This window comes from Andrographis paniculata, unplaced genomic scaffold, assembly GCF_009805555.1.
Source record: "Andrographis paniculata isolate CXL003 unplaced genomic scaffold, ASM980555v1 Contig66END, whole genome shotgun sequence".
Classification (NCBI taxonomy): Eukaryota; Viridiplantae; Streptophyta; class Magnoliopsida; order Lamiales; family Acanthaceae; genus Andrographis; species Andrographis paniculata.
In genome coordinates this window covers 4,767,753-4,788,488 of record NW_026137602.1, presented here as the reverse complement: position 1 = coordinate 4,788,488, position 20,736 = coordinate 4,767,753, and the positions used below count along the sequence as shown (strand labels likewise).

Here is a 20,736-nt window from a genome sequence, read left to right as displayed (position 1 = left end):
CATAATATAAAAAATTGGACTTTGATTGGACGATAGCTGAAACATTTTAAAAATAAAAATAGTTAAATTTTGATACAATGTTTTTTTTAAAAAAAATATTCAATAATTGATAAATTTTAACGATATATTTAATTTAAAATTTAAATTTTGGATTTACATGAATAAAAAGAATTTTTTATTTATATAATTTTTTAATTTAATATAAATACGTATTAATATAGTGTCTTAAATGTAAATTTAATATATATAATATATATATATATAATAGGTGCTGAAAATAGCAGGAAATATTATACAAAATCAACACAATATATATTTAAAAAATAGAAACATAAGAAAAATAGAAAAAAAAAAAAAAAAACAATATTACACGAACACTTGCCGACAGTTATTATTGTAGTAATTTGACAAAGTTAAGAGACTTGTGCCCCCTTCTTTTTTTTTTCTCACAATGCTATCAAATATTTTTGTACTAATCATTGTAAGATTCTTTTGTATATACAATAAATTATATCTTTGATAATATTTTGAAAATTTAAATATATGTAATTATAAATGAATAGTGTATTTTCACAATTTGATTTATTAAACCAAGTTGAAATAAAAATCGACACCACCAAACTTCCACAAACCTACCACCACCAACTCTCGCTTCACATTAAATCTATATTAAAAAAAAAAAAACACAATGGGAATTAGTAATAATATTTATTATAAGTAATACGTTCATATTTATTATTTATTGTCCTTCTTTTTTATTGTAATAATTCACATATATATTGTATAATATTGATATTATTTCAAATATCAGATCTTTTCATATATAAAAAAATCAATATTACACTTTAGACACATTTTGCTTATCTTTACTTTTAGGAGAAAAAGTCGTAAAATATATAATAATAATAATATATGAATATTACACTTTATACGAGAAAAGGTCATAATTATAATATGTCAACTCTATATTAAATTCATCTCTATCCGTATAGAGTATACATACCATTCAGGAGCTCCTCGAATTTCCAAGCCAAGCAAATATCTAAACCGTTGATTTCCAAGGGTCTTCAAAATGAACGGTTCAGATCTATCCGGTGCTCAAACTCCAGGGACCTGCTGAGAATCACCAAAATTTTTTATATAAATACGGATGAATGCTATCGGCACGGCTCACTCATCTTTTCTTCTGCCATTTCCATAACTCTCTGCAAAAATGTCTTCCTCAGAAGCTCTTCCATTGGTCGGGTCGACGGTTTCCACCGCTCCGAAACGCCTCACCACACCTTTCCGGTGGAATCTCCGCCGCAGACGTAGGCGACTTCCTACCGTCCGGCTAGGGGGCGAGAAGAAGCAGCGGAGCGGCGGATTTTCGCTGATTAGGGTTTGCCGGAAAGCGAAGCTGCAATGGCTGCGATTGAGGTACCTGAGCTTGATTCGGAAGCTGAAGAAACAATACGATTTGTTCGTGGAGGATTTGGTGGTTGCGACGAACACGACGGAGGATTATCGGAAGAGCCTCATTCTGGAAGCTTCCGTCGTCATCCCTGTCATGGGCCTCTGATCTGACCTAACCCTAATCTGAACTGAGCTTCTGGTTTGTATCTAATTTGGGGATAATAATTAACAATGCTTTTAATAATAAATTAATTTTCTGTATAAGAAAATCGATTTGGAATATCAAGTATATGTATTTGAATTTTTTATTTTTTATTTTTCACTATTCGTTTTATTATTGAAATGGCATAAATATATAAATTGAAACCACACTATTTTTCTTGATTGCAAAATTAAAGATAATAAATAATTAATTACTGTAAAAATTTTTTTTAAAAAAAAAAAAAAAAAAAAAAGATTTAGGTGAATAAATCGTTATCGCAAGAGGTTAGAAGCGCTTTCACGTTTACACTACTGCTTATTTGACTCCAACACGCTTTTAATTGAATTTTAAATAGGAAAAAAGAATAAATCAAAATAACTGTACTAGTATTTTTTCCATTTTGTTAAAATTATATATTAATATTTTTTAATCTGATAAATTTATGAATATAGTAAAAAAATTTAGTTATTTATAATTTTATTACTTATATTAAAAATAGTAATAATAAAAAAAGAAATTTCTTCTACTCATTTTATATATATATTTTTTATCAACTCTTAATAAATTTCACATAATATTCGATTTTATTGTTTTATATATATGCAATTTTAATATTATAATATCATTATTTCTTATTCTTATGTTCGACCAAGATTACATCAAATTTTCATTCACATAAAACATGTGATAAATAAATATTAATGTGATATTTTAAATATAAAATTAATTTTCCATATAATATAAAAATAAAGATTTGATTTAGAAAAAAAAAATTTCCACATATTTTTCAGACATTATTATATATATATATTATCTTTTTTCATAAATAAATATTCAAATAAAATATTTTTTTTATATTATCGACGTGATTCGGTGTATTCCAAATAATAAAATAATTAAATCAAAACGCTAACCAAACAAACACTTTCCAAATAATAATTATTATTGTTATGTAAGGTTATAAAGTCGTTTTCAATTCGTTTATTACATTGTTACATTGAATGTTACATAGAATATAATATTTATGTAATATTTTTTAAATTTTAAATAAAAAAATATCAAGTTAAAGCAGAAGCAATTTTATTTTGTATTTGAATATATTGTTATGCAAACAAAATGTTTTTATTTGATGTAATAAAATTAAAAATATATTTTCAACGGTTAGAATTAGGAAAAGCAAAAGCAAAAACTCTTTGTAAAATTTCATCCAACAAAAACCTAAGGTAATTAAGTATATGTAATTAAAACGGCAATTTCACTTATCACATGAAAGATGCAATTAAAGGCCTATCATCTAATGAATAATACAAACATGTGTATCTATCTACCTACACCTACGTATACCTATATGTATGTGCATGAAAGGATTATTATTTTTTTATTCAAAATAAATATTAAATAAAAAGATATTGTAAATTTATTTCCGGGATTGATGAAATGTTCGAACAATACCTCTTATATAAAAATGCAAAACGAATTAGCGGAAACAAAATTCAAATAAACAAATTAATCAAAAGGAACCGGAGATTAGAAATCAAAAATTCAAACGAACGACTAAGCTAATGAACTAAATTGAAAATTCCTTTGTACGCAATCGACCGACCGAGCGACCGACCGACGACGGCTTTAATTGGCATTTCTCTTACAACAACGATGATCAGATCGTCTTCTCCGATCATCTTCTCGGACAGACAGAGGCGAACACCGAACAGCCACGACTTCCACTGATCTTTCTCAAAATTTATTTTTCTTTAATCGATGAAAAAAACATCGAATTAAGACTAGACTCAAGTGTGAAATGATTCGAGGTAACCACGCCCCAAAGTGACCTTTTTAAGCCTCTACACCCACGGACTTGGACTTAATATGGGTTTGAGGGGGTTTGAGAATAAAAGATTGGGCTAATCCGTGGGCTGAATTAAAGAGTGGATCAACTTTAATGTTATCAAAAAAATTTGATGGATTAGATGTTAAACTATCAAAATTTTCAATATACTTCATTCGTCCCATTTTTTTATTTTAGTCCATCCTATATATTTTTTTTGGTAATTGTACTATCTGTCTAACATTACAAATATCTTTACAACTTAAAATATATTACATAAATGTCGTTACTTTATATCACACGTACTAATAATATTATTTTAGTCATTTCTACTTTAAAAGCAAATGAATATTTAATTATGGGACGAATGGAGTATATAAAATTTATTTGAAATTTAATTACAAATATTATAATTATTTACCGTAAATTTTAAATACATTGTATATATAAATTAGATTATAACAAATTAAAAAAATTATAAATTGTAATTACTCATAAGTTATAAAAATTCATATACTATCTTCTTTTTAGATATGGATTTTTGTGTACATAGCCACCGAACAAAGTTCTCTAACGTCATCTACGTGACGTCATTTAATACTCAGCAATGTTGGATACAGTCTCAGCTCAACGCAATTTCTGTGACCATTTTCGCACTAAACGGTCCGTAACAACATATTAGGAAATACTCCTTACACTTTTCTATTTTTTATTTGTTCTATTTATTCTATTACTTCATTTTCTTAAAAAAATTTACATATTTTAATCTTATTTTTAAAATTTTAATTAGACTAATTAGTTATTTTAATTATACAATAATTATTATCACTAATATATTTTAATTATTTACTTATATATCTCATAAATTGTCGTGTTTATAGTAAAAGAGAAACTCTGGTCGAAGTATCTTTGTAGCCCTTAAAATTATATAATTATTTTTTTACTGTTTGTTAAATTTACATATAATTAATTTTTTTATTTAATTTTTTTTATCAATTATTTAATAGATTTATCACAATGCCCCAATTTCACTCGTTAGATATTTCATTTTAGTAATTAAAATTTTATAAAGTTTTTGTTTTTGGTGCCTAAACAAATTTATAAAATGTAAGTAAATAAATAAATAGAAATAGAGTGTCCTAAATATTTGTAAATTGCATTATAATTTAAACTCGGCCATCACAACTTTCCGAGAAATTGACCTTGCAGAGAGTTGACTGACTCACTGCTCATCAAACTAACAACTAATAACATTATAGGAGTAGTATATTAAAAAAATAAAAAAGAAGGAAAAGTAAGCAGACAGGCCATCATCATCATCATCATGTTATTCACGAAAATTAATTTAATTTTACCAACGCTTGATTTCACACACAACTAAACCCCAACCCAACCCTACAACTAATATACTCTGTTACTGTTACTATTCACTCTATTTTAAATTTTATAATTTTTTATAATATTAATTAAGTTATTTAATTTATAAATATTTTTACTAAATAATAATTAATTTTGTTAATATATATTTTACTTAATTTCTCGATAAGTATTAGCTAAACATTTGCACGGGTGATTGGTGGATCCCAATTTCCTATGTTTTCGTGACACACACCTCACTGATAATGGATTTTGTTGGCAGCTTCAATCAAATTTCACAGAAACTAACTTCAATTTTATTTATTTTTAAAGAAATAAATTTAGTATTAATTTCCGATGGCTGCTTCTACTGTCATCGTCCTCACCTATAAATAAGTCGCAGCTCTGTGCTTACTCCATCAAACTCAAATTCCTCAAAAGAAATCCCCAAATCAATCGGAAATGGAAGCAACCCTAATTTGGTCTTCACTTCCGGCGATTTGGGTCACAATCCTCCTTCTCTACGTTATCACGAAATATCTGCAACGGAGAAAGCTTAATTTGCCGCCGGGGCCGAAGCCATGGCCGGTGATCGGAAACCTCAACCTCATCGGCGAGCTACCCCACCGTTCACTCCACCAGCTCGCGGAGAAGTACGGTCCGATAATGCACCTCCAGTTCGGGTCGCTACCGGTGGTGGTCGGATCGTCAGTGGAGATGGCGAGAACCTTCCTGAAAACGATGGACGTGACCTTCGCGTCGCGGCCTAAAACCGCCGCCGGAAAATACACGACCTACAATTACTCCGACATCACGTGGTCGCCGTACGGTCCGTACTGGCGGCAGGCGCGGAAGATGTGTTTAATGGAGCTTTTCAGCGTGAGAAGGCTAGAATCGTACGAATATATTCGTCGGGAGGAATTGAATTCGATGCTCAAGGAGGTGTTCGTCTCCGCCGGAAAACCTTTCCTGCTCAAGGACTATCTATCGACGGTGAGCCTGAACGTGATCAGCCGCATGGTCTTGGGAAAATCCGCCGCCGAAATCGACGTCGTGTCGACGGAGGAGTTTAAAAGGATGCTGGACGAGCTCTTCCTGCTCAACGGAGTGATCAACATCGGCGATCTGATCCCCTGGATCAGTTTCCTCGATCTTCAAGGCTACGTGAAGAGGATGAAGACCGTGAGTAAGAAATTCGACAAGTTCCTCGAACACGCCCTCGACGAGCACGAACTGCGGAGGAAGACGACGGAGAATCACGTCAGCAAGGACATGGTGGACGTCCTCCTGGACCTCGCCGGAGATCCAAACCTGGAAGTCAAGCTGGAGAGGCAGGGAGTCAAAGCATTCACTCAGGTAAATTGACGAAATTCAATCAGCTTAAATCTAAAAACTATTCACCATAACATTAAATAAAAATAAATCCAGGATTTGCTCGCCGGAGGAACAGAGAGCTCCGCCGTGACGGTGGAATGGGCAATTTCGGAGCTTCTGAAGAAACCCGAAATCTTTGAGAAGGCAACAGAGGAGCTGGATCGGGTAATCGGGCAGGGCAGGTGGGTCAAAGAGAGGGACATGCCTAATCTCCCCTACGTCGAAGCCATTGCTAAAGAAACGATGCGTCTGCACCCGGTTGCTCCGATGCTGGTTCCGAGGATGGCCCGGGAAGACTGCAGGGTGGGTGGGTTCGACATCCAGAAGGGGACCCAGGTGCTGGTCAACGTCTGGGCAATCGGGCGGGACCCGTCGCTGTGGGAGAAACCCGACGAGTTCTGCCCGGAGCGGTTTCTCGGGAAGGAAATCGACGTGAAAGGACAAGACTTTGAGCTTCTGCCATTCGGGTCGGGTCGGAGGATGTGCCCCGGGTACCCGTTGGGGTTGAAGGTGATCCAGTCCAGCTTGGCTAACCTGCTGCACGGATTCAATTGGAGATTGCCGGAGAAGATGAAGGTTCAAGATTTGGACATGGATGAAATCTTCGGACTGTCTACTCCGAGGAAAATTCCTCTCTCCGCCGTGGCGGAGCCCAGGCTTCCATTTAAGATGTATGATTCTCTTTGAGTTTGACGATGATGGTGACCTGACTGTGCCTGTGTGTTCTAATATCATCATCGTCGTCGTCGTATATGTTTCGAATTCAATAATGTAGTTCTGCAGTGCTTTCGAAATAATTAAGATTGTGTTTTGAGCCTAACATTGCTTACGTTATTCCAATCGAAGCCCATTTAACAGACCACCAATTTAAGGCCTGTTACATATATGGGCCGCCATGGTTTTCTTGAGCCAGGTACAGGTGATGCGGAAAGTCCTACTTCCGGAATTTAGGGCCGCCGCTGTCGCTTCTCTCCGGCGGCCTTTCTCCGATTGGCGGCAGACTTTAGTCCCTGATTTGCCACGCGTCGACTCGTTGGTCGGCGGCGCCGACGACAAGCACTGGCTCGTCGTGATGCACCCTCCCGATGACTGCCCTCGACGGGAAGAGATCATCCAACGATACGTAGCCACTTTGGCCATGGTTCTTGGGAGGTGATCGATTGTAGAAAACACCATTATTGTTTCTGAGTTCTCCGTATTTTTGTTTATATTAATGGAATCACAAGATAGGCTAATTGCATTTCTTGTTTCCTATAAAAGGGTGTCGAGAAAATGATTGGAAATTAGAATTGTGCTTGAAAAATGTGACATTTTGGGTAAACCCAATGTTAGAAATGCTAAGGCTAATCCAAAAAAAACCAAACAGAGACTCCATTTACTGGTTTGAGAATGTTGAATCATTCATGTTTCATATTGAATTGTTCTAATGTTGTTTGATCTTTGTGGTGATCGATCTGCCGGCAGCGAGACGGCGGCGACGGATTCCATCTACTCGGTTTCGACCAAGTATTACTATGCATTTGGCTGTAAAATCATCCCACAAATGACTGATAAGATCAAATGTAATGTTCTTGGAGCTTCACTTTCATTTTGAAAATGTTTACTTTGCACATTTTAATCTAATGATGTAATCCTCGACCTTGCAGTGCTTCCCCATGTCAAATGGGTTTTGCCAGACTCTTATTTACCTCCTAAAGAAAGTGGCTATGGAGGTGCTCTTACTCTTAACCAAATGCATATAATTTGAACTGTTTTCTTATGTCGATTTTAGCTTGTTCTCTATATTCTAACTCCTTTTGTTGGACCTCTTCGATCTAACCTTTTCTGTCATAATCAAGACATTCCAAACATTTGGAATGTTGGCTTAAGATCAACAGATTAGTTTTTAATTAATTGATCTCATCACTTGTTCTTCAGGGGAACCATTTGTCAATGGTCAAGCCGTGCCTTACGAAGAGAAGTACCACGCTGATTGGCTTCGCGAAAACCCCGAAAAGCATTTTACAGAGAGAGGTCCTTTGAGGAAGCCCGGAAGGAAAAGAATTGGTGCAAGGAATTACAATGAAGAGAAGTGACTGATCTTGTCGATTTAGGTACAACATGTTTTTCTTTCCTTGGTCACATGCTCAATTCTAGATTGACCGATCAAGATATTTAATTTGGTATGAATGTAGGTAAGACTAAACTTCTAACTGTAATAGATGAAGATATTTCTGAGCTACATATTATGTGCCACACAGTTTAACATAGAATTCATCCTACTTTTTGGTCAAGTGAGTTTGTTCTATTTTTCTAAGTTCCAATGTCCATTTTTTTCTATAATTAGTCAGCCTGTCTATACATGTTCTCACGGCAGCAACACACATTATTATTAGAGACAACACATTGTATATGTAAATATAATATAAATACATTTCATGAACTAACAATATATGCTATAGTCTCTTACAACATACACAACAGTTGATTATAGTACGTGACATACCCTTCTACAGCACTCATGTAATTATAAACAAACAATACATACCTTTATTACATACAACATGTGCTGTTAGAATAATATTTCAATCACAAGTCCCATTCAGAAGGGTCCAAAGATTTCGTCTTCCATGATTCTAAAACTTTGAAAAGTATTCAAGACTCCATATGTGATCAGAACGCACAGTGAAAGAACCAAGAAGTTAAAAATATGTATGTATGTATGCTTAAGATGATAAAAGAAAGAAAAAGGGGAAATGATTTAAAAACACCAAACAACATGTACATAAATCTTGATCAAAACTTGTGTGTCCCTTATCATTTCCCCTCTACTTTCTTGTGTAAATTAGTGTCCGAATTTACAGGGCGCGGCCTGATCCGATGCTTGTGTCTGTAACCTTTCTTCCTGTTCTTACAGTCATCATCTTTCCCCTCTTCCCATTTATCTTCTTCCTTGTTTCCTCCGCGACAACTTAATTTTGTTGCATCAATGTTCTCTTCCACAGGAGCAATGTAAACAAATGGACCGGTGAGGATGTCTGTGAATCCCCTGACATGCTCTAGAACTCTAACCACATGTTTCATTGCAGGCCTGGATTTAGGATTGTAACTCAGACACTGATGAGCCAGCGCCGCCACTTTCCGAGCACCTTCCGTGGAGTACTGCCCTTCGAGCCGTGTGTCCATTATCCTGTCGAGCTTGTGGTGGTCCTTTAAATAAGGCTTTGCCCACTCCACCAGGTTCTGTTCTCTGGCTGGACGGCGTCTGTCCATCGCGCGCTTTCCTGATAGTAACTCTAGCAGGACGACGCCGAAGCTGTAGACGTCGTTCATCGTTGTCAAGTGACCTAATCAAGCCAGGAAGACAGTTCAAAACTAGCTGATAGCCAGAAATTGTATGTGTTAAATATTTTTATTATTTGCGATATTTGGTTAATTTTAATTGGATTTTGCTGTGTGTATATATTGTTTATTTATGATTTACAGGAGAAAATTGATAAAATTGGTAGAATTAGACGGAAAAGAGCTAGAAAAGGCGACTTGAAGTTTATCTTATTGAGTTTATCCTTTAACGGTAGATTTTATTTAAATTTTGCAGATTACGAACCATTGTCACTAGCCTTGCCCATATACTAAAATCACAGTTTCTCCGACTCACCTGTCATCACATATTCGGGAGCTGCGTATCCGTGTGTCCCCATAACCCGTGTCGACACGTGCGTGTCATCGCCCTCCGGGCCGTCCTTCGCTAGCCCGAAATCAGAAAGCTTCGCGTTGTAGTCCTGTGGTTTCAATATTTCTAGAAATTTCGAAACAGGTAGAGCATGAAGATTTGAAAAATAGTTGAATCAATTTAAAATACCGAATCGAGTAAGATGTTCGAGGTCTTGAAATCACGATATATGACGGGCTTGTCTTCTCCATGGAGAAAAGCCAACCCCTTTGCAGCTCCAGCTGCAATCTTCATCCTTGTTAGCCATGGCAATGAACTGGTAAACCCTAATGAAACAGGACGAGATTAAATTGTAGTTTTGATTTGCTGATTAGAACCAAAATTGCATTGAATTGAATTGATTTGTTGCTCACTTCTGAATAATTGGTTCTCCAAATTGCCTCTAGCCATGTATTCATAAACAAGAAGCCTGTTTTCATCTTCCCAACAGTACCCAATCAGCTTCACCAGGTTAGGATGCCTGAGTTGCCCCAGTAGAATCACTTCCGTCTGAAATCAATTTCAAGAACCAATTTTATTTTTTTTTAACCAATGTTTTTCTTTTTAACAAAAAAAAAAATTAAAACTAATTTAATATAACTAAGAACAAACTATTTTTTTAGTCTCTTAAGACCTTTTTATCATTTTAATATAGTAATTGGAGTTTGTTGCTAATTAATTTTCTAAATGATTTTTTTTTTCTTTTGCAATTTTAGTTTTCCGGCGCCGAAAATGCCTACGTGACACCTATTTAGATACGTGTGGCAAGGTCAGCAACATTTGGTGGACACATAGATTTTTATTTTTATTTTTTAAAATTTTTAATTTTCAATATTTTTTGAAATATTTTAATTTTTACAAAAAAGATAAAATAAATAAATAAGATATTTTAAAATTTTTTTAAAAATCCACGTGTCCGCCATGTTAGCGATACCTGGTGGAACACGTGTCCTCCGTTGAGCCACGTAGGTATCTTCGGCACCGGAAGACTAAAATTGAAAAAGTTTTCAAGTTACGCGACCAACTCCCATTACCAGACTAAAATAATAAAGAGTGTAGCTACCAGAAAAAAAAAAATTAAAGTTTACCCTATTACAAATTACCAGCCATTCCCTGTGGCCCTGATCTCCCTCCAAATCGAGCAATTTGACGGCCACGGGCTGAGCGTCGAGGCCCGGCCTGAAGGTGTCGTGAATGAAGCCCTTGTGGACGGGGCCAAAGCCGCCTACGCCGAGGAAGTTGGCGGACGAGAAGTCGGCTGTGATGAGCTTCAGGTCTGCCATGGTGAAGATGTGGAGACTGGAACCAAACTTGGAGCTGGAGAGGTCACTCAAGCTCAATGGCGAGCCTGGATCGCTCAAACCCGACAGGGACACCCTGGAATCGTTATTCGGATTCGAAACTTGGCTCCTTACATCGAGATGGAGTCCGAAACACGATCGAAAAATAAAGATTGATCTCCAGGTCTTCTTCTTCTTCATCCCCATGATTTTATTTTTTTATTTTTATTGAATAACTTTTATTTCTATCTCTCACCTGATAATCTATTCGAATCAGGACTTACATATATATATATATATATATATATATAGAGAGAGAGAGAGAGAGAGAGAGAGAGAGAGAGAGAGAGAGAGAGAGAGAGAGAGATGAGGCAGGAGGAATTCTTCCAGGGTGATGACTACTTATATCAAGATCTGATTTTGTGGGGAGACCAAAGTGGCCATACAATAATACTAATAATAAATGAAACAAAAATAAAATTTTAATTAATTTCATTTCACATATATCTACTTAATTCGTGTTTCACCAAATTTGGTTCGATTGATTACGAACACCTTTTCCCTATCAATCAGTTCTTGTAATCTGTTTCCTTAAACATCATCCTGTCTTGTCTCTCTTGCATAAAATAAATAAATTTATTTTAAATAAAACTATAAAAGTATATAAAATGGACTAAAAAAAAAATAAAGTAAAGCTTGCTAAAAGTAAAATAAAGATTTTAAAAAGAAAGAATTTTAACAGGTTAAATGGGTAATTGAAATTTGAGTTATCAATGGCACAGTAGTAGACACACAGAATTTTTATTTATATATTTCCAATTGGGAAACACAATGATGGACAGATAGATTTATGCAAAGAATATAAAATAAAACAATCCTTTATTGTATTTCTATCCACACTATGAATTAAATAATAAGTCAACTATTGTATCGCCAACCTTATTATCTACGAACCATCACAATTAATTAATTAATTAATTCTTTATATCCATGTCGTAAATATTCTTGAGAATATATATAATACTATATATATGTCAAAAAATGCATTCATTTTTTAAAACATGCCTTGGGAATTTATTTGTCAAATTCTATTTCTGTGCTGAGCAATTCTTGTACGTGTGCATGATGACATTTATATATAGTTCAATAATATTAGGATTTTCTTATTTAAATATTTACTTTGCAATAATAAATAAATAAAAATATATAGCTCCCCATTTCATAACATTTGGTCCAATGCAATGTTTTTCTTCAAAAATAAATAAATAAAATGATAGTCCATAGGGGTTTGTTTCATTTAGTGGAAGTTATGTGCAATATTCAGATTGTGACATGACATTATATAAATAAATAAATAAATAAATTCTGGGCCACAAATTACAGCCTTTGATGTGGAACCACAACTTTGTTAAATTAATTGAAATTTCTAGTAAAACTTAGAAGAAAGAAACAAAAATATTATTAGAATTATATTTAATGTATAATTAAATCTTTTTAATTATAGAGTGTGTTCTTATATATATATATATTTAAAATAATTAATAATTTGAATAGTAGAAAATAAAATACGAAACATGCACCCATAATTTTTTTGAATGTCCATTATTATTATTATTATTATTATTATTATTATTATTGTGTGGTGTTTATTTCTTATTTTATTAGCCCACTTTGTCTTCGTTTTTCTTTTTTTATTTTCATATTGAAATTTGATCAAGTAATATTATTGCAATCCACCAAAATAGACATTTCTGTAAAGGCTCAAGTCACGTGTGTATTTACTTCTATCAGAAACTATAATAATTAATCAATTTTATGGCCACTATTTTCTATGATAAAAATAAAACGATAGTGGAGTGTTTGTTTGGAATTTTTTACAGAGGTCAGGAGGAATACAAGGCGCGTCTCCCAAACGCGGGAACGAATGGCGTGCCGACACCTGTCGGTCCATCTTCCATCATTTCACCATTTAATTTCTATGCAACAACGGTATTCAAATAAACATTCCTAAGCACAATACAACATTAAGCTCTAATTAAATAGAAATTTTAGTATTTTTATTTTTATTTTCTTTTTAAAAAGGATAAAAAACTAAATACTTTATTGACCATTTTGTGAAATATATATATATATATATAATATTCTCTCCGTTTCAATATAATACAATCATTATTGTGAAGTCTTTTTTACTATTACTCCTTTTGTCCCAGAAGAGAAGAAGGATTCCATTTATTTTTTTCCTTCCCGAAACATCAATGTACCATTTCCTAATTTAGTAATTGTAGTATATACATAACATAATAAATACTAATAAAAATATTTTCGTCTTTTTTACTACAACCCAATATAATACTAATATTAAAAGATCTACGTGCAAAAAACTAAATAACAGATGGAACAAAGAAAGTATCATTATTCTTTAAATTTCATGTCCAACTCAACTAATAGTATAGAGGAAGGAATATATATATTTATATAAAAAAAATTAATATTAATAAATAATACTCTCCTTTTCAAATAAGGTGCAACATTTGTTTTAGACACTGATTTTTAGGTGGGTAGTATTAAGTAGGATAATTTAGAAATTAGACGATATGATGAAGAGAAATTTATATTTTATTTTTTTATTTGAATGATGTAATGGGATAAAATATAGAAACAGAAATTAAATATAATTAATTATTTTTTATTTTAAAAATATTACAAGATGTTGCACAGTATTTGAGCCAATGTAGTACTACCAATTTACTTAATTTAATGTTATGCGCTTTTATACTTTATAGCCGCCGACATGAGACTAGGCGTCGTCTGTGTAGACCGAAGCACCAACACACACACACACACACGTTTAAGTCAGAAGTCATTTGCATTTGCATTTGAATTTGCATTTGAATTTGAGCATTACTAATTAATTACCAAAATGGATCGCTATGATAATCAAAAGGCAAAAGCAAAAGCAAAAAGCCCTCCAGACAGAGTCAATGCAGTCTTAATCCATAAATTAACTAAAAAAACAAACAAACAAACATTCATCGACACAAAACTGTTACTTACGCCCTTTCCTTCCTTCCTTCCTTACAAACACACTCATCATCATCGTCATCGTCATCCAGACAAAACATGTAGTAATAATAATGGATGATGGGTTCACAAAACTCGCCTTATCGCCTGTTGTTGCTGCCGACGCTCACTCCGACCAACCACCATTGATGAACATATATATATATATATATTACTATACACGCACATGAAAGAAATCTGCAGCAGCAAGAAGAAGAAGAAGAAGCTGTTGTTAGCTGGCATCCAGAATTGAATGTGAACCACAGTTAACTTAATGTCGAAATTTTCTACACTACCTGTAAATTGTCAATCAATATACAAGAACAGCAGAATTGGACTTAGACCGACAAAAACAGATAGATCAATTGTTATGTTATCTGAACACCAAGCTGCCATTTTGTTGCGTTCTCAATTTCTCTATGAGGTTCTGGTAGAACGATTTCAGCGCCTTAAAGTCATTACCCTGACAATGGAATGAAATAAACAAACATTGATGAGATTAGAAGAACATGATGGATACTCTGCTAGAAAAGGACATCGATTCGATCAAGAGACTTCAATTAATTCAAAGTGTTGTCGAAACGCACCTGGAGCATCACATAATACTGCTGCGCCAGCTCTTGAGGGCAACGGACACTCGGAAGACCTTTCGACACAAAATTGACAAGAAAATCGTTCCCAAATTTGTCATACATGACCTTCTGAGCCGTAACAATTTCACCAAACAAGACGCTCTGTCGAACAAGATAGGCACAACAATGTAAAAATAAAAATTTTAGGAAAAGGTGTATACATTACATACAGTCGACAAATATATGAACAAATAAATAAATGAACTTACAGTATTTACGTCACGAAACTCAAAAGATTTGTCCAGCACACTGTATAGGCAGCAATTAATTGCAAACGCTTCAACTGCAAAGCTACGGAAACCAGGCACCTGAAATGTATTTTCAGGTCAGTTTGGTGAAATAATCGAAAATGCAGTAATAGTAATCAATTTGAACTGCCGCGCCAATACCTTTTCCGGGTCAGGCGCAGTACACCAATCTTTAATCAGCCTGATGAATATTTGAACACAAGCCTGGAAAATACAGAGAGTTCTGAATAAGATGTCGATCTTAAAGAACCAGTAAATGACGAATCTAAGAGTGCAAAAACCAGGTTCTTGTCGGCGTACCTTTCTCACAAGAATATCCTTATGATTGCAACATGTGGATAATAATAGGTCCATCAAAAGCTTCAAGTATCCACTACTTTTAGGGGATCGGAAAACTGCCGAAAGATCATGTGTCGCAATAACATGTAAAAATGTAAAGAATGTTTTCTGAAGGTCTTGCAGTTCACGAATTTCCTGAGAAAAAAAGACCGATGATATCATTTGCACTTCGAATCAGAAATAATGCCTGCTTAGTTCTATGCAACTGATAAAAGAAACAATGACAAAACAATGATATTTACGAATCTGTCATACAAATTACAATGCAATGGCTCACTCCTCATCAATCAGGACTAAGAAACTCATAATAATGTAAAAAAAAAAAGGATCACCACCGATCATGTGTTGGATTGGAAACCTAATTAAGAAATTGCCAGTTCATAAGTATCAATAAAATCATACATCCACATACTTCCGCATTTAGGTGAAACGGGGCAAAGAAGTAAAAATCAGTGAGAAGTTATTGTTAGTCCTGTTTTTCTTGGATTTTACCACTCCATTACTTTACAGTGAAATAATTTAAAAAATTAACCACCACAAGAAAATAAGGACTTTTCAACAAACATCCATTGTTCGTCTATTCTAGCATCCTCACGACACTTGAGCAAATAAAGTAAACCAAACAACGCACTAGCATACCTCTGCGCAGCTGCCTGGTCCAGACAGAGTATCACTCCTGGGGAGAATATTAAATGTCCGACTAGCGATGATCGGGTATACTTCATCCAGTAACTCCCGAACTTCAGTACCAAATTTGCAGATGAGCTGATTAAGCAGCACAAAAAAATCCACGAGCTCCTTGGGCTGCACAATGGCCAATAATATTAAGGAAACTTTGTATACATATGGAAAGGTGGAGACACAAATAGAATGACTACTCTTTGCAATTTAATGCCAGTGTCATAAATCGATGAATAATAGATACAAGAAAGATCCGATCTTATGCACCCACCCTGTATAAAAAACTACTAGCGATACACAACATTAAATATAAACACTTGTGCGTACAATGGTAGATAATGTAGTCTATCAATGGGAGCTTTCAAAGAGAAAATTTGTGTCAATTAGAAGCTTTGGTTATAGAACACCGAATACAAACTCAGCCACAACAAACAAATTTAACAAATGGAGTATTCTTTTTTACCAAAATCTTATGAAAGTAAGGGAAAGTGCTATGATTTAAGAACAAGTATTGCCATTTGATGAATTCAACAAGTGATCAAGATATTATATATTTAATAAAGTTAATTTATATATTTTAGAATTGATTTGGGGATGGATCAATGGTGTAGAGCTTCCAAGCTCTCTACTTCAAACATTCAAAGTTCATTAGGCGATGTATAATATGTCTATAATATATATATATATATATATGTTATAGATTTAAGAATGCATCAAAAGACAATTTTCATACCTCACTTTCTGTTAGCAACTGACCCAATGCCTTTGGAAGGTACGGAAATATTAAAACTCCCAAAGTATCAACCATGCGATGAATGTAAGATATGATCTAACAACAACAACAAAAAAAAGAGAGTCACCACAATGAGTTTGTAACGTAGTAATCACAAGCAAGAGGTAGGTCCACAAGTCATACCTTAGACCGTAGGGGCTCTATCTTCGGGAAGACAACAAGTATTTGCAGGAGAATATCCAACGTCTATCAAGGAAACAAATCATTAGAAAATAAAGAATATACCAAAGAAAAAATAAACCTTTCAATCTCTAGCACGATGAGGAAATTATTGTACCACGATTCTATTTTGTAAGTAAAAATAAAAGTTCGCAAGACTTAAGAGCATGGAAGGAGTCACAAAACCAAACGGTATGTAGGAGAGAGACAACAAGGAAAGGCTCACATTTGTCCATGCATCATAAATACTGAGTGCATCTATTTCGGACGACAGGGAATTTGGAGGATTAGAGAGTAAAGTAGTTGGTAAGGATTAAAAGGCAATATTCTGACGTGTATTTGCATCGGAAAACCCAACAAACATAATCCACATAATGTAGATGAACTTATTACTACATTTATGATTAACTTAAAAAATAATAATAACAAACAATCTTTAATTCTAAAAGGTTGACCCTCGAACCTACCTTTTTAAACATAAGGCCAATTCCAGGGCGACTAGCTGTTACAAGTCGTTCGCTGAATCCCTGGATTACAAGTATATCACGTGTCAATAATGAATACAAATACTTGCCATTTCTTTGGTAGATTCCAGTTCAAAAGGAAACAAATAAACTAGTTTGTCAGCATTATAGATATTAGATTGCTCCCATATCTGGAAATTATCGATCGCTAATTAGCAGCATGATTACTCGATTTCATGATAACATAGATACATTTAATGCATCAAACCAAAAAGGAAGTAAAAGCTCCTGAAACTAAACTTAAGAAAAGGAAAAACAGGAAATAACCAGCCAAACGCACTAAACGACATAAAGAACACTAGAAAGATAAAAAATAACCTTGCTAAGAGCATTAATGGCCATAATTATGCGTTGGATGATTTCAATCTGCTCTTGAGACTCTTCAAAATTATGAGATTTGGCATTTAAAAGAGCCATCTCCACCTGCACACGTATGTAGATATTCGGTTAGTTTAAGTTTTCTTTAAACAGCTAAATAATAGACAATCCAATTTCCGCAATCCCAATCTAAACCTCAGTTTAAGCATAAAATTAAATATCGATATACAAAACACGATACTTGACCTGCTGACATAATGGAGTAAGCAGTCCAGAAAGATAATCAGATTGTTTCTCAAACGGCACATCTTCCATCCCAATTAAAAGGCCAATAGCCTGTACAACAACAAGCAAAATCTTAGATCAAAGCATAAAGTATTCGATTTCATTACATCATCTATTTTAGAGAAACTAACTCAACCTCAAAAATGTGGCTGCCATCTTCCGATCCCAAAAGGTCCTTCGAAGCAACATTGATTCTAGTAAATTGGGCAACCTTATCTTGTAGGCTCTGAAATTTAATACGTAAAAATACAACAAAACTAAATTATACAAATGGACAAAAGGCATCATTTAATGGCAAACACTACCAAATGGGGAATTACTACCTGCAAGATTGTCTCAATGTAAGGCACGAGCTGCGCTTTGAGCAATTTCACAAACCGAGTGAATAAATAACTTGCTCTCAGGCTCACATTGACATTCGAGTGATGTATACCTCTTTCATCGAGAAAAACACCCAATGCCATTGGAATATACTGCACATTCTCTGATACAAACCTCATGTATCGCGATACCGTATCCAAATACACAAATGCAACGAGTCTGTTTGAATGGCACGTAAATCTTGTTGTCAAGAGCAACGGGATTAACTCTCCGAGCAGACCACCACCGGTCCTTATCGCCTCATCAGTCAATGATTCTCCATAAGCAAAAAGTAAGGAAAGAGAAGCTTCAACCTCCTCTATATTTCTATCTCCCGAGGATGTAATAGCGCTGCCCAACGAGTTTCTAATAAATAATCGAGTCAGATCCGGCGCAACACGGCTGATACTCCGGAGGAGAACAAAAAAATCCTTACGAAACTCCATCATCCTGTCTTGTTCCTCCCTACCTACCTTGTCCAGCACATCAAGATTGTTGCGATAAGCAGGATCAAACTGAACGAGTGCGTGGATTATTTCTAATATTTTTCCGAGATGAAAAACATGACTCTCGGACAACGAGGAAGCGCTCTTCATCGTTCCCACATAAGCCGACAGAAACTGCACAATGCTGGGCACCAATTCAGCTTCGCAATGCTGCATGACATAAAAAACCGACGGCATGACCTCATTCAGAAGCTCTAACGACAGTTCTTTACCGTTTTCTGCATTCAATCTCTTCGAACATTCCAAAACTTCCGTTGCATACCCCGCGACCAAAGAAGCGACACTACAAGTCAACTCCGAGTCGCTATCCCCAGTAACTAAACTAAAAATTCTTCCCATCTGCAGGCTTTGTAATAGAGAAAGCTTCGATTTAAAATCCATCATCCTCTTCGCAACCACGGCAAGAATAACCCCAACTGCAGCTGCCCGAAGCTGATCCAGAAGTCCATCTGTCAAGATCAGCTCAAACAACAATCGAACAAATGCATCATTGGCAATCAAGCCAATGTCAATCCATGAAACAAACCTCCTCATAGAATCCAAAACACATACACAAAGCTCGTGGTTTGAATTCCGATAAACTGAAACTATATCATACCACGTCGCAACTATCTGAGGCACACATTGCACCCTCATCGCATCCTTAATCCTGCCCGACACAGCCACATCATCCCCGCTTCGCGGATAATCCATGCTAATCAACTCATCATCCATCACATTCAATATTCGACAAAACATATCGATGACACCAGCTCCATTGCTTAAATTTGGCAAGAAATCGACAAACACAGAAGGCCATACCATCGGATATTCGAAATAAATCAAAGTTACTATAACCTGAGCAAGCTTGTTCTTAAGAAACGCAGGGCCTTCCAATACGCTCACCAAATCACTGCCATTATCACCCGCAGATTTAGAACACGCCACAGAGATCAGAGACTCCCTAATAAAAGATTTCTCCTGCATTGCCATTGACGAATACTTCAAACGAAGCGCTTCATGGAGGCACTGCAAACACCAAAACTTCACCTGAACTAGCTTCGAAAAACGCAATTTCTCCACACACACGCTATGGATCGATGGATTCTCTTTAATTTGATGAATATAAGCAGCAGCTTGTTCTTTTAGACCCGAATTAACCGCGCCCGATTCATCAAACACTATCAAAATTGCCTTTTCCAGATCATCCATATCTCTTTAAAAACCCTAAACCCCCTAAAGAGATACAAACCCCTCTTCCCCACTTCACAAAGTTCCAATTGGCTAAAAGAATCAATTTCAAGCTCCTTCCGGGAATCAAAAACGATAAAACAAACAAGCCCCCTTACCTGAGATTATTGATAAATTGATTAAAGAACTAGCCTTGGGGTGGAATCAGCAATCAAAATCATAAACCCTTTCTTTTCCCAATTCAAATCCAATTCCCAATGAGATTTAGAGGTTCAAAACTTGTAACAATTAAACTGTATTAAGCGCATACGTATGACAAATTCAGAGACGGAGAAGAAGCTTGAATCGAAAGACCTGTGGGGCTTATATAACTCCTGAAAGAGGCGGATATTTTCGGGCCTTTTCAACCCATCACCATGCTTTATACCTCCCAACTAATACCAATTCTGCAATAACAAAGGCTTTACTTTCCTTAAAATACGTAAAATTTTTATTACTATAATTTTTATTATTATTGTGAAAATAACCCCTGATAGTA

The 20,736-nt window shown here is 34.9% G+C and overlaps 5 protein-coding genes across 8 annotated transcripts; 3 read left to right on the top strand and 2 right to left on the bottom strand.

Moving 5' to 3' along the window:
• Positions 1–1,172: 1,172 nt before the first annotated feature.
• On the top strand, positions 1,173–1,712 carry LOC127263080 (uncharacterized). The gene has a single exon (XM_051292022.1). It carries the CDS (start codon positions 1,214–1,216, stop codon positions 1,559–1,561), a length of 348 nt encoding a protein of 115 aa, XP_051147979.1. The 5' UTR covers positions 1,173–1,213; the 3' UTR covers positions 1,562–1,712.
• A 3,402-nt stretch (positions 1,713–5,114) lies between these two features.
• Positions 5,115–6,971, top strand: LOC127262999 (trimethyltridecatetraene synthase-like). Its single transcript, XM_051291901.1, has 2 exons — positions 5,115–6,134; positions 6,207–6,971. Exons 1-2 carry the CDS (start codon positions 5,241–5,243, stop codon positions 6,837–6,839), a joined length of 1,527 nt encoding a protein of 508 aa, XP_051147858.1. The 5' UTR covers positions 5,115–5,240; the 3' UTR covers positions 6,840–6,971.
• On the top strand, positions 6,963–9,363 carry LOC127263001 (multiple organellar RNA editing factor 7, mitochondrial-like). The gene is made up of 5 exons (XM_051291904.1): positions 6,963–7,304; positions 7,617–7,714; positions 7,799–7,864; positions 8,070–8,245; positions 9,221–9,363. The coding sequence occupies exons 1-4, from the start codon at positions 7,048–7,050 to the stop codon at positions 8,225–8,227; spliced, it is 579 nt and encodes a 192-aa protein (XP_051147861.1). The 5' UTR covers positions 6,963–7,047; the 3' UTR covers positions 8,228–8,245; positions 9,221–9,363.
• On the bottom strand, positions 8,545–11,406 carry LOC127263000 (serine/threonine-protein kinase RIPK-like). Of its 2 annotated transcripts, none has more exons than XM_051291902.1 (5): positions 10,932–11,406; positions 10,218–10,353; positions 9,994–10,130; positions 9,790–9,913; positions 8,545–9,478 (listed from the first exon to the last, which is right to left on the bottom strand). In XM_051291902.1, exons 1-5 carry the CDS (start codon positions 11,328–11,330, stop codon positions 8,949–8,951), a joined length of 1,326 nt encoding a protein of 441 aa, XP_051147859.1. In that variant the 5' UTR covers positions 11,331–11,406; the 3' UTR covers positions 8,545–8,948. The 2 variants fall into 2 exon arrangements, with proteins under 2 accessions (XP_051147859.1, XP_051147860.1); XM_051291903.1 differs by having other exon boundaries at positions 10,947–11,403.
• Positions 11,407–14,017: 2,611 nt separating this feature from the next.
• On the bottom strand, positions 14,018–20,638 carry LOC127263072 (exportin-T-like). Of its 3 annotated transcripts, none has more exons than XM_051292011.1 (15): positions 20,357–20,638; positions 18,486–20,036; positions 18,299–18,388; positions 18,124–18,213; positions 17,878–17,982; positions 17,503–17,562; positions 17,000–17,062; positions 16,817–16,912; positions 16,042–16,206; positions 15,364–15,537; positions 15,205–15,267; positions 15,025–15,123; positions 14,771–14,917; positions 14,480–14,646; positions 14,019–14,381 (listed from the first exon to the last, which is right to left on the bottom strand). In XM_051292011.1, exons 2-14 carry the CDS (start codon positions 19,998–20,000, stop codon positions 14,557–14,559), a joined length of 2,757 nt encoding a protein of 918 aa, XP_051147968.1. In that variant the 5' UTR covers positions 20,001–20,036; positions 20,357–20,638; the 3' UTR covers positions 14,019–14,381; positions 14,480–14,556. The 3 variants fall into 3 exon arrangements, with proteins under 3 accessions (XP_051147967.1, XP_051147968.1, XP_051147969.1); XM_051292012.1 differs by having other exon boundaries at positions 20,553–20,571; XM_051292010.1 differs by having other exon boundaries at positions 14,018–14,381; positions 18,486–20,638.
• Between the last annotated feature and the right edge of the window lie 98 nt (positions 20,639–20,736).